The following is a 13,290-nucleotide window of genomic DNA, read 5'->3' as shown; positions in this document are numbered from 1 at the left end:
GAAGGTTATGGATGCCAGCCAATTTCCAATAGCCAACGCTGTTCATTCAGTAGGTCTATTACAGATCAGAGATTTTCCCCTGTTCTCATGCTCATACTCTCTTGTTATGATTTGGAGATTTTAGCAGATTCCTCATTTCATCAAAAGCAAAGCAGGAAAAACTACCATGCATGTCATTCACTGCTCCCAGGTTCATTTCATCTCTGTCCCATCATCTAAGCATGCAACATGCACCACCCTTCTCCTTCCCCCCTGGGGTTTGCAGCATACTAATGAGTTGTGGCCCTCCAGGGGATTACAAAAGAGATATATAAATGTGGAGAAAAGAAAGACAAGAGCTCTTTCTTGTTCTAATACAGAACAGTCCTCCCCTGACACCCAGTAGCCAGGTATCTGTCAGGTTCCTTCCTAGCAGTGAGAAGGTGAGTGTGGATATCTCTAAACTGACTACTAACTTATACTTCTGTTTTCCCGCTTCAATGGTCAAAATATGGATCAGCTGGGAAGTTTATCAGTTTAACCCAGTGGTTCTCAGACTTGGTTACAATTAGAATCACCCAAAAACATTTAAAATGCCTGCTGTTAAAGACTTACTCCAAATCAACCAAATCAGAATCTTTTTGGGTTAGCAACAGAAATCAGTATTTTTTAAATGCTTAAGTGATTCCAATGAGTAGACAGTTTAATGACCATGGATCTAGCTTGTTCATGACATTGCTGAGGTTAATTCCTCTCACACGGTGGCACTTCATTACTGGCACTCCAAGTTTTGGATGAAATTTCAATAAGTAGTTGAAGAAGTTTAACCTTTACAACTACTATCATTACCACCCACAACCACCCCCAATAACACAAAATAAAATAATACCTATCCCCTTTCATTTTTACCCTATCAGAGGAAGATACCTTCTTATCTACTTAAGCACTATCTATTTAATCTTCTGTTCTCACTTATTCTGTTAATCTTATTAAAAGAAATTTCTTCTTAGGTTCATTATGTCTTTATTTAACATTTTAATTTAATAAAATTATGCCAACTTAAAAGGTCCTAGTAATGAAAGAAGCAAGTACGTATTTTGCTGCATATTTATCTTTATTTTAGAAGGTAATTATCATAATGTAATGTACTATAGTAACCCTAAAATGTAGTGCAAAAGCAAATTCACTTAAATAACATATTTATTAAATACCTATGAATAAAGACTTTAGAAAACACAAACATCAGTAGTATAAACACCTTCCAAGAAGTGTTTACATTCTTATTAACAAAGGAATGTAAACAAATAATGATAATGTGAAGTATCAACTGTTCTAATGACTGTCTTAGTCTGTTTTTTTTTTTTTTTTTTTTTTGCTATAATAGAATACCTGAGAATGGGTTATTTATTTATTTATGTATTTATTGAGACTGTCGCTCATGCTGGAGTACCGTGATGTTAGCTCACTGCAACCTCCATCTCCCGGGTTCAAGCAATTCTCCTGCCTCAGCCTCCCAAGTAGCTGGGATTACAGGTGTCCACCAACACATCCAGCTAATTTTTTTTTATTTTTAGTAGAGACAGGGTTTCACCATGTTGGCCAGACTGGTCTTGAACTCCTGACTTCAGGTGATACACCTGCCTCAGCCAACCAGAGTTCTGGGGTTACAAGAATGAGCCACCATGCCCAGCTATGAGACTGGGTAATTTATAAAGGAAAAATGTTGTTTTTCACAGTCTGGAGTCTGGGAACTCCAAGGGCATGGCACCAGCAATAAGTAGCCCACTCCTGAGACACCGGCATTAATTCATTCATGACAGTGGAGCCCTCATGACCCAACCACCTCCCAAAGGCCCCTCCTCCCAACACTGTTACACTGGGGACCAAGTTTCCAACACACAGACTTTTGGGAGACACATTTAAAATACAGCAACGACCTAACACAGTGTCTGGGAAATATCTGTCATTATATGAATGCTTGCTAAAAAATAAATATATGGATGAATTTCATAAGCAAATAACTGTGGGAGAAGAAAGAGAAGCCACTAATTCATCCTGCAAGGGTGGTGAGTATTCCAACAGAGGTGATGTCTGAGATGGGCCTAGAAAGTTGAGCAGGAATGCTTAAGTTGATGCAGAAGAAGACAGCCAGTCTCAGCAGAGGTAATGCAGCTACCAGGCTCACAGGGATGGCAGGGCAGTGATGCAAAGGCCAGCCACAGAGAGGGGAAAGTGAGGGGCCGTAAGGGAGAGATGAGGCTGAGATGATAGGTCAGGAGCAGCTAGCACATGCCAATTTTGAAGTGTGATCTTTATCATGAACACACATGTGAGGCATTAAAAGTCTTGAATATTGGGCAAGAAGGACGAGGTTTACAATTTTAGAAATACTTTTCCCAGAGAAATATCAACATCTTGATTGTGCCTTTATTGCTGAATCAATGTAAGTGGAATCTTGACAAAAACGCTTTCAGAAGAGTGCAACCAGAATAGGAAGATGTGCAGACATAGACTATCATCAAAAAGTTACACAAGGTCATCTGCGGTGGGCACATAGAATTGGATTTGTGTTTTGTTTTTGTATTTTTAGTATTTCACCCCAGTTGGACATTGCTGGGAAAAGTTAAAAGAAAGTGAGTGAGCAAGTCATGTAAATACAAGGGAGAGAAAATTCCAGAAAAGATAACTGTGATGTGAAATGGGAGAACAGGTGGCATACTTAGGAGAAAGCAAGGAGTCAGGTGTGGCTAGAGTTGAAATTTCAGCAAGGTTGCGATTAAGTGGTTTGAGATGAAGCAGGAGAGGCTGCAGGGCCCAGACCAGGGAGGACCTGCAGATCATAGGTAGGAATTGTTTCTTTCTTTTAAGAGATATAGGAAGCCAGAGGGGATGCTGTAATCTGACAGACACATTCCATGGGTGATGGTGGGCACTTATGCAGAGATGAGACTTTTGGGGTAGGGAGCAAGGGTGGCCCCAGGAAGCCACCAAATAAGCTGGTGAAAGCATCCAGGTAGGAGTGCATGGTACCATGGGCCAGGTGAGCAGTAGTAACATACTGAAAATGTGCGCATTCAGGATTTCAAGGGCAAAAGAGATAAGATTTGCTGATTTACCATGGAATATGCAGGACAAAACGCAATCAAGATTAGGATTTTGGCCTCAACTGACTTAAATTTCCTTGAGATTCTGAAAAAATATTATATGACATGTGACTAAGTTACTAATGTGAGCATAAAGAGGGGAAAAAAGTCTCTGATATGAAAATATATTCCATGCTTTTTTCATCCCTTACATGTACTCCCAAATCCATGCCTTTCCCCCAGGCTCTAGGCTGTACTTGCAAAACGCTCCTCATCATGCAAGAAAGTCTTGGCATCTTTTGCCCTCACTAAGTAGAGAACACCCCAACTGCAGTCATACTCATACAGGAGGAAATGATTTACCTTGGAGATTCACTTCTCAAACCACATCTATTTGGTCTAAGCCAGTACCAGCCTTTTGATACTTTAAAAACTGACTCCAGTTGAATCATTATAATATTCAGATTTACAATGAGTTTTAGGTCCAAAATTAGGGGTTCTGAAAAGCTGCAAATTTACTCAACAGAGAGAAAGGGCCAGCCTGGGTTTTAAGAAAATAGCTTCTTATCAAGTGGCCTGCATCAGGGTTCAGAAATCTCTAATATCAGAATGTGTACATCTGCTGAAACCTCATCAAAAACCATTGTGATGAGAAGTATGATATATTGTCCGTGTAGTACAATGATCCATTCATTCACTTGTTATACCCTGAATGTCCCCTGAGCCTGGTGCTGTGGGACTGCTGAGACCAACAGGGAGCAAAACACACCTTCTGCTTTCACGGGATTTATCGAAGCTCCATACTGGGGCAAGGTTTGTTTCACTATAATTATTAAGCTAATAGTTCTAGCTCTGTCCATTTCCCATAGGAACAAGGGATGTAATACAATATTTTCTTCAGAGCCCTGCTTGTGGGAGTTCTTTATCAATATTTTGATAATAACTCCCAACACACCCTCCTGTGGGGCTATGTATTGTATATTCCCAATTTATTGCACAAACCTTCCTTTCCCATGATGATGCATCAACAAGTCAAATTAGAATTTATCTGTTTAGTCTCGTTTCAAAAAAAACCTATCTCTGCTTAATTCCTTCTACTTTAATTTTCCATTTCTGAAACACCATTGAACTAGCCCTCTGGAGGTCACCAGCAAAACCTCTGCATTCTCATTCTTCTGGATGACTCTGAAATATTTCATTTTTCCTGCCCATCTGTGTGAAATTCTGCCCCCAACTGGCCTTCGTGCCAAGATCTTCTTACCTCAAGAGATACAGAATTTTGTCCTCTTCCCTCTGTTCTACCCATAGCCCTCTTCTGTTCTGAGCCTGTGTCTGACCCATGCAGGATCTCACTTTACTAACACTTTTATCTATCATTTGTTATTAAGGTTAGAACTTAGGTTACCTATGACTGCTCTACTGAACTTTTCTCTCCAGTTTTCTGAATCCTACCGCACATTTTCATCTATATATGTGAACCAAACTAGCATCTCTGATCCTGCACAAATCACCTCACCCCTTCCTTGAAAACATATCTTCTCCCTGACATTTCTTATAATGTCATCAGTACTGAACTCTAAAATGCTCAGGTTTATATTTTAGCCTTTCTTAAAATCTTTTTTATTCCCATCCCTAGTGCCTCAGTCTTTTCTCCCATCTGTCTGAAATTTATCATTTCTTTTTCCTCTGGATTCATCCTGGCCTTAACCTCAAAATCGTAAGCAGTATCCTTCCAATAGGTCATTAAATTGCCACCAGTCTTCTTCTTTTAATCAGCGGCTTCCAGATCATTCTTCCTAACATATTACTTATATGATGTCATTCTTATTGTCACATATTGGTAAAGCCTGTCTGTTACTTACCAAACTCCATACTCTTCATCATGTCAATCAAAGTCAAGCAGCATTTTATCTTAAACAATCTTTCCGAAGTGATCAACAATTATCCCTCTATGTTCAGCTTTATGATGAGGTCAAACTGGACTCTTCCATATAAGCTGAATATACACTATGATTGTTATTGCATTGCTAAGACCTGGAATGGCTTTCTGACCTCAGTCAAACTTCTGCTCATTGTTCAACATCCAGTGTTAATGACTTCCCCTCTGTGAACCATGCTGTATTCATGCCCAGCAGAATGACGTCTCGGTTTGATGTCGTAGAAGAGCAAGAGTTTTTTATCAGCTAGAGCTAGAATCCAATCGTGGCCCCATTATTACCTTGCTCAGATGTTTTCTGAAAATCAGTTTTCTAATCAGTAAAGTAGGCAAATATTGTCTATCTTACAAAATTGACATAAAAATTAGATAAGACCATGGACGTTAAATATCTAATGAAGTTCTTGATACATTTCAAAATTTTATAAATGTTATTCTGCTGTCCCTACTCTGTATGACTATTATACTATTTTATACTTCTCTTAGTAATGTACATTTTTAACTTTTATATTACCTATTATCATTCTAAAATAATTACAGTACCACAAAATAATTAGATTTACTTTGTTAAAAAATTAGTGTAGAAGGAAAATAAATATGGAAAATAAAGTACGATTGAAATAAAGTGAGAGTATATTAGAAAAACGGTTTAGTGTTGATGTCTATGTGAATTAATGTTTCAACAAATATATTTTGTCAATAAATTCTGGTGGACATGGTCTGTTGCTTATACTTCTTCTTTCCGTTCTTTAAAAAAGAAACCAAATTAAATTAACAAATTATAATTAATCCCACCCAAGTGAAATAAATAAACATTTACTTAAACCAATAAGTTAACTCTGGATACCAGAAATGGACCCATGCCATTTACCAAAATAAGAAAGCATAGATAATGAATCAATGATCAACACAAATAATTGATGAATTGAGGGCTCAGCATAAATCAAAATGTGATGTTCATCTTCCCAATGATAAGGAAGAGGGACAGTCTGTATTCTCTATCACAGTATTCCATATAATATTGTCTTTAAAAGATAAAATTTGTCTTGCTTCTGTAAGATACTAAGTCACAGAATAAAATAATTTTAGGAGAGAACTCTCCAGTCACATTTTGTTTCCCTCATCCTACAGATGAGGTTACAGGCTCAAGAAAGTAAAGACATTTAATGACACACAAATAAAGGGAAAGAGGGCCTACAACTTTGTATTGTGTTTAGACATGGATTGGCTGCCAAGTAGAAACTTTCTCATTGCTCCTCACATTTCTATTCAGAACCTTTTCTGCTTCTTTCACTTTTAAAACATTATCTTTTGAAAGTAGTGAATTATAATGCATGAAAAATAACATTACCGTATTGTCGCCAGTCCACAGTAGGGGGTAGGTGCTGCCACAAAATAAGGTTGTTTAGATGATTTAAGTAGGAAGGTAGGGAATGAAAACCCTTCTGATTATACCACACCTAAAAAAAGAAAGATAATTTAATGGCTCTCACAAAATTAGTTCTTAAGTCTGTTTGTCAACTATTCTGGGATATAAGGAACATATGTGTCAATTAACTTCCAAGGCACCTGAGTGCAGGATTCAAAGTAATGTTCCTGCATGGCTGACAGTGAGCAGTCAATTCCAGTATGCTAATTTTATATTTATCTCAAGCATATAATTTACAGCTAAAAATAGATTAATTTTCCCCAGAACAAATGTGAATGTTGCTCTATAATTATATTCTTACAAGAAAAAAGGAACAAAAGCCTATCATTTTTTTTCTTTCTCAGTTAGTAAGCTAATGAAATTTGACCTGCAAATTAAAAGTGTGGAAGATGATCAGAAAAAAAAATGATTACTTTCAAATTAATAACTGAGCATGGAACATTATTTCTCAAAATAAACTGAACTGAACATTTACTGAGCATGGAGAATAAAGTAGCATGCCTGTCAAGAGAAAGGTGAAAATAAGAGAAAGGCAATGTTATTAAAGCTGGAATAAGAAGCATCATGAAAAACACTAATCAAACCATCAGTATCTATATTTCAAAGTATCAATATTTTAATAAAAATGAAAATATATTATTAATTTGAAAAGCAAGTGAGTGTCTTCAAGAACTATGATGACTCCAACTGATGCATCTTGGTCTTAATTCAATTGACTGAACAGCTCATTTCTCTAGAAGAGTCTGCCTTTTGTGACAGATAATCCACTTGGTAGAATTAGAACTGCACCACAGCAAGTTAAGGCTTGGAAGAACCTATTCAAGTTCTCGCAGTTTATGCAAACTTTGGACTAGATCTCAAATCCCTTCCAACTTGAGGGCTTCCAATCTATTTTCTTTCCACCCCTTCATGCTATAACTAATTATTTTTTAACCACAGTCTTGTGTGACAGCTATTATGTTCGTGGAAACAGTTAAGTAATAAAATATTGATCATATAGTTTAAAACCAAAACAGAAAAAACAAAACAAAACCCTACAACACAAGACAATGTTCCCCAGTTCTTTCTCAAATAACCTACCTCTTCAGGCAATTCAGAAAGCAGACCTCATCTTTCACACCACTCGTTTTTAAATATTTTCTGAAGTTCACAGAGAAATCCTTGCCAATCATTTTTTTAAACCCCAAGGGGAAGAAGTGAAACTTGAGACCCACTAACTACAGAACTGTGAACGTTCAAGCCTATGCCCTAAACAGAGTGGGATTTTGTGACCAAAAAAAAAAAGAAAAAGGAAAAGAAAATCTAAAGCAACGTAGACACACAATTCTCCAAAGTAGGGTAAATTCCGAGTTCCTTTGATGGAAAAGTCAAAAGTGAACTGAAGGAGTTTATGTCACATATCAGAGGTGTGTCCACGTCACCCACTCACACAGCTCTGTACTGTCACCCTTCGGGGTCTCACCCATGCCACCCTGCCCCTTCACACACACACATCTGCACAGGCACTAGCCAGATATCTGGAAATGATAGAAGCTGAGGATTCTGTTGAAGTTACGGGACAGGCTAATCTGGTAGAAAAGCCCACTGCCTATGGAAAGTGGAACCTCCCACTAGCCCTGTCTGTGACTTCCTTCTCCCCCAAGTCTTGATTCCTTTAACTGTTCAAATGAAGGGAAAAAAATAGAAGACACAATTATAGTCCCTGCCCTGAATTAAGGTTTTTTAATTTTGTTTTGTTTTATTATTTTAATTTTTGTTTTAAAAGTAGAGTGATTAAAAAAAAAACTTAAAAATGACACTACACTACAGCACAGAAACAAAAGCAGAGATTCTTCAATAGAATGGAGCTAGAAAGACAGGAGGCTGCCTGCTCAGCCTCCTTAGCTTCACCCTTTGTAGACTCTGAGACCTCTGTTTGTGTTTGTTTTCTGGTTTTGGTTTTTGTTTTTTTTGAGACAGAGTTTTGCTCTTGTTGCCCAGGCTGGAGTGCAACGGCACAATCTCAGCCTCCCGAGTTCAAGGGATTCTCTTGCCTTAGCCTCCCAAGTAGCTGGGATTACAGGCATGCGCCACCACACTCAGCTAATTTTGTATTCTCCATGTTGGTCAGGCTGGTCTCGAACTCCCAACCTCAGGTGATCCACCCACCTTGGACTCCCAAAGTCCTGAGATTACAGGTGTGAGCCACTGCACCTGGCCAAAACTTCTGTTCATGATTGCATTAAGGGCCCTAGTTCTTCACCATCCCTGTATCCACATGCTTTGCTATATGACTTTCATGCCCTCCCATTCTGATGCTGTGCTTGACCATGTGACTTGCTATGGCCAATAGAATGTGGCACAAGCAGAGGTTTGAGAGACACATGTATGTTCCTGAAGGCTCCCTTATGCCTCTGCTATCACCATGGGAGCATGGCCAGACTAATCTGCTGGAGGATCAGATGCAACAGTGGAGCTGAGACCTCCACTGTCATCCCAGCTGAAGCCAATAGCCAGCCAACCACATACATGTTCATTCCTGGCCAAGATCAGCCCAGCCTAGTCTGTATTAGCAAAACCTCACAGACCCGTGAGCTAAATGAATGTCCATTGTGGAGGCCACTGAGCTTTGAAATTGTTGTTGTAGAGTATTATTGTAGCAATAGAATACCAACATAGTGATTTACACTGGAATGGGGTGTTACTGTACCAAAAACTGAAAACAGTTGGCGTTGCTTTTGAGAACAGCAAGTTGGGGGACAAAGAGACAATCAGAGAAGCCTGGAAATACATGATAAAATACTTAGGAATACTGGAGAAAAATAATAAAAAACAAACTGCTATAAATAGCTGAAAAAAGGACGATGCATATTACAGTGTGAGAACAGTGGGTAATGTTATCACCTGTATTAACTTCAAAGATGGAAATGGTGCCCAATAAACATTTTGACCTGGGTATGGAGCTCTCTAGAGAGAATGTTGAAAGACATGGCCTCAGAAGAAAGATCAAGTCAAGAGTGCGATTGTAAGAACTTTGTTGAGATCTTCAAAGAATGATGCTGCTAAGAGACTCTCTCAGGGGGCACAGGGCTTTTAGGAACCTAAAGGGTGTTGTCCCCTAGTATTCTGGCATTCCCCAAATGCCACTCATTAATTTTAGAGAGAGCAGCATATCTCAACAACATCGTTGAGTGTAGCTTGTGGATTTCAGTTAGAAAACTAGAAAGCCTAGAGTGCTTTATAGGAAGCTGTATCAAGAAGGTACCCCAGGCTGGAATACAAGTAAAATGTAAATAGCTCTCTAAGAACCCAGCTGTCCACAGGCAGGAAGCAGGCTGAGAGCTACTCAAAAGGCATATTTTAAAGTATCTTCACACACAGCCATGGAGGGCAATGGAAGGGAAAGCACCTCGCAGAGCAGAGTTAAGGGCAATGCAGATGATGAGCTGGGGAACATTCCCAGGACGCAGAACCAGGCCCTGGCTAAGGAGCATCTCAAATTCCCCACAGCTAGTGGGGCCTGGCACCATCTGTTATGCACAGCCCACAGCAGCACAATCCCACAGACTCATGAGCGAAATGCATGTTTACTCTTGATGCTACTAACAGTTTGCAGTTGTTTGCTATATAGCATCATTTTGGCAATAAGTGATTGATTTGCAGAGTTGCAAGGAACAGATTTTAAAATGCTCTGGAACTCCTGATCCATTCCTTTATAAACTGGCCTTTACTTGAGAAAGGTTTTATAAATTCTTTAAGTAATAAATGCATACTTTGTGATGATCTTAAAGTTAGCATTCAGGACTTAACAGAGTTCAAAGAAAAGCTTTTCTTTCTTTCTTTCTTTTCTTTTCTTTTCTTTTCTCCTAAGAATGGTTTTCTAAAACTAGGCTGTGATCTGGAAATAAGCTGTGGGATTTCCTTCCCTACCAGTCCATAAGTCATGAAGTGATAAAGTCCAATAAATGAAATAGGAAATTAATCTTATTTTAGGAACATACTATGACACCCCAGAACAGACCTTTCATCTCAGGAATAACAGCCCCTCAGAAAAGTAACTAAGTAGCTATAAGAAAAAAAAAAAAAAACCCAGTGGATAGTCAAATAACATTAAATTCCATGGGAGAACAGAATTATGCAAAAAAAAAACAAAAGGGAAAATGTGTTTGGTTTCTTTAACTGAAGTGTGTAAGTTCAAAAGAGTGTTTTGATTAAACAAGCTAAACACTCAAGATATGAATGATAGAACTCATAAAGGTCACAAAAGAGACATTCTACAAGATAATGAACCATACATTAAGCCTATTCATATGCAAATTTTCCATGTTTTCCTTCAGAAGGACTATGAAACTCATATCATCTGTGTTGGTGAATGTAGCCTAAAGGCTGAAAGAAAAAGCTGGTCATTAATTACAGAAAAATAAATGCAATCATTTGATGCACTATCAGCCGCCAGCAGTTCTGGCAAGTATGTCAAATAATAGATTGCCCTTTACAGCCCACAACAACGTTAAGTTCCTTGGCTTGCTGGAGAGGAGCTCAGTCTCCAAAGGGTCAAGTATAATTCACCTGCATGCTTGTGCCTGTCAAAGGACACGGAAATAACATTAAAAACTTCAGCAATCATTACTCAAATGTGTCAGTACAGAAGACTCATCCAAACAAAGACAAAAAAGTTACAGATGTGAGGGGAACACACAAATCCCCAGCCACTCATCACTGAACAAGAGGTCTGTGCCTCAAACACTTCAAAGCAAAGACACAACCATCTCCTATGAATATGTAAGAAGGGTTTAGATTGGGATAGACTAAAAAGTCAGAATATTTGTAGAGGAAATAAACAGATTCCTTCTGCTAATTAGGTGTATTTTCATAATGGCCACATAATATGTTCCAATATAGGTCAGCAAATATATATTAAGTTATTTTTCTATCAAGTTATTAAAAATGATATTTTCATATTGAGCTTTAAATCTTCATGCATGCTTGTTGCCTTGAGAAGGAAAAGAGATTTGAACAAACCTCAGCTGTTGGAGAGATTCCTGAATCGTCCACACTATGACTGAAAATTTTTCCCAGGGATTACATTGTAATGCATGACTGTTAAAATTTTGTTTAGGGATTACATTGTGAAGTATGACTGTCTCATCAGGGATAACATTGTGAAGTACCTGCAAGAATTTTTATTTCACTGAATAAACCTCCAACATGGGCTTATCTTTATCCCAATAAGCTTCTTCAGGTTCACATGAACCATGAAAGTCCCCACTACAGAAAAGACAGAGTGCCTTCCTGGGCTCATGGAGATTGTTCTTGTTCTCATAGTTCCACAATGGGTTCATGAGTAGACACAACATCCACACACTACAGAATGAAATGTCTATACTGATGTCCTAACAAGAACTCACACTCACTCTCCCACAGTGGACTTAACTTCCTCCCACAATCTACCCTTTTCCAATTTCTCTCTCAATCAAACACAATACTATTTCTCTAGTCATGGAGACTGAATGCTTTGAATCTTTCTGCTTTCCCCATTTTAACGTAGTGTTGACTTTTTTCCTTAAACAACAACAACTCACTGTTGGGTTCACCACTTCTCTATTCCTACTAATGGATCAAGGCATCTTTCCTCTATCCCAGTCCTCATTCTCTCACATCTGAAGAATCCCCCCACCTAGCCTCTCTAATTCCAAGGGGACCATTCCTAATTCACAGGAATAGTCCTGGCAGGGCTTGAAAATCCAGGACTCCTAAGAGTAGCTCTGTGTAACTACTGCTTTCTTTGTGTCATCTCCAGGCCTATTTATCCAGCCTTCTGGAAGATAAGGCATTTACATGAATGGAAGAACTCCTTGGCCAGCAAAGAAACTAGTGGTATTTCCAATTATCACAACTATGGATACTTTAAAAGTAGATTTTTCCCTCCACTTTATATTTACTCGGTGAACTCTTGTCTTAACAAAAGCAAAACCTATTTCCTCTATTTCTAATGAAAACAAGTCATTTTTTTTTTCAAAACAATGTTTACATTTAATTTTCTTAATGCTTAGTAACAAATGCTGGGATTTAATCTGGTCCTTCCCAACCCTGTGCTCAAAAATATATTTGAATGTTGAGTTTTCCTAAATACTTTCTAAAACAGGAAAAAAATAAAAAGAATACGATTACCTTTGCCAGAGTTTGGGTTTTTGATATGTTTGCATTTGCATCTCCAGCTTCACTGGGGATTTGTACTCCAAAAGACCAACCTCCAAGCCTGTTAACAATGAACACTGTGTTAGTGCTTCAACCACAGAACACCAGGACTGCTAACCAGAGGGTGTTCATTACTAACCCCACCAGGTACAGCAGTCTTAGGACAGTAGCCAGCTGAGCATCTGTGATCTGTGACATGAACACACAGGCAGAGATAATGGAGAAGGTCTGGATAAGGCTGGCCACATTAGAAAGTGTACTTGTCACGCCTAACTGTCTTGTGAGGAAATACATGCCGTGTAACAGATAGGGCTTGATCATCACCACTGTAATTATTTTAATTAATGGTCATTCCCTCTACAAAACCACTATTCAGACTTTCTTGGGCTAGGAGTGGTGGCTCACGCCTGTAATCCCAGCATGTTGGGAGGCCAAGGCAAGTGGATCACCTGAGGTCAGGAGTTTGAGACCAGCCTGGCCAACATGGTGAAACCCTGTCTTTTTCTGTATTTTGTAAAAATACAAAAAAAAAAAAAATAGCTGGGCATGGTGGCAGGCACCTGTAATCCCAGCTACTCAAGAGACTGAGGCAAGAGAATCGTTTGAACCCGGGAGGTGGAGGTTACAGTGGACATCATGCCATTGCACTCCAGTCTAGGCAACAGAGCAAGTCTCTATCTCCAAGA

General features: G+C 38.7%; 1 protein-coding gene across 1 annotated transcript in view; it reads right to left on the bottom strand.

Annotated features, from left to right (window-relative positions):
* ABCA13 (ATP binding cassette subfamily A member 13) overlaps positions 1-13,290 on the bottom strand; it is a 503,546-nt gene that overhangs the window by 160,337 nt on the left and 329,919 nt on the right. The window contains 2 exon segments of the mRNA XM_017868548.1: positions 6,350-6,458; positions 12,578-12,665. Of these exon segments, the coding sequence (XP_017724037.1) occupies positions 6,350-6,458; positions 12,578-12,665 (197 nt within the window).

Source organism: Rhinopithecus bieti, unplaced genomic scaffold (assembly GCF_001698545.2).
Source record: "Rhinopithecus bieti isolate Rb0 unplaced genomic scaffold, ASM169854v2 scaffold_3527, whole genome shotgun sequence".
NCBI lineage: Eukaryota > Metazoa > Chordata > Mammalia > Primates > Cercopithecidae > Rhinopithecus > Rhinopithecus bieti.
This window is presented reverse-complemented; position numbering and strand designations above follow the sequence as displayed.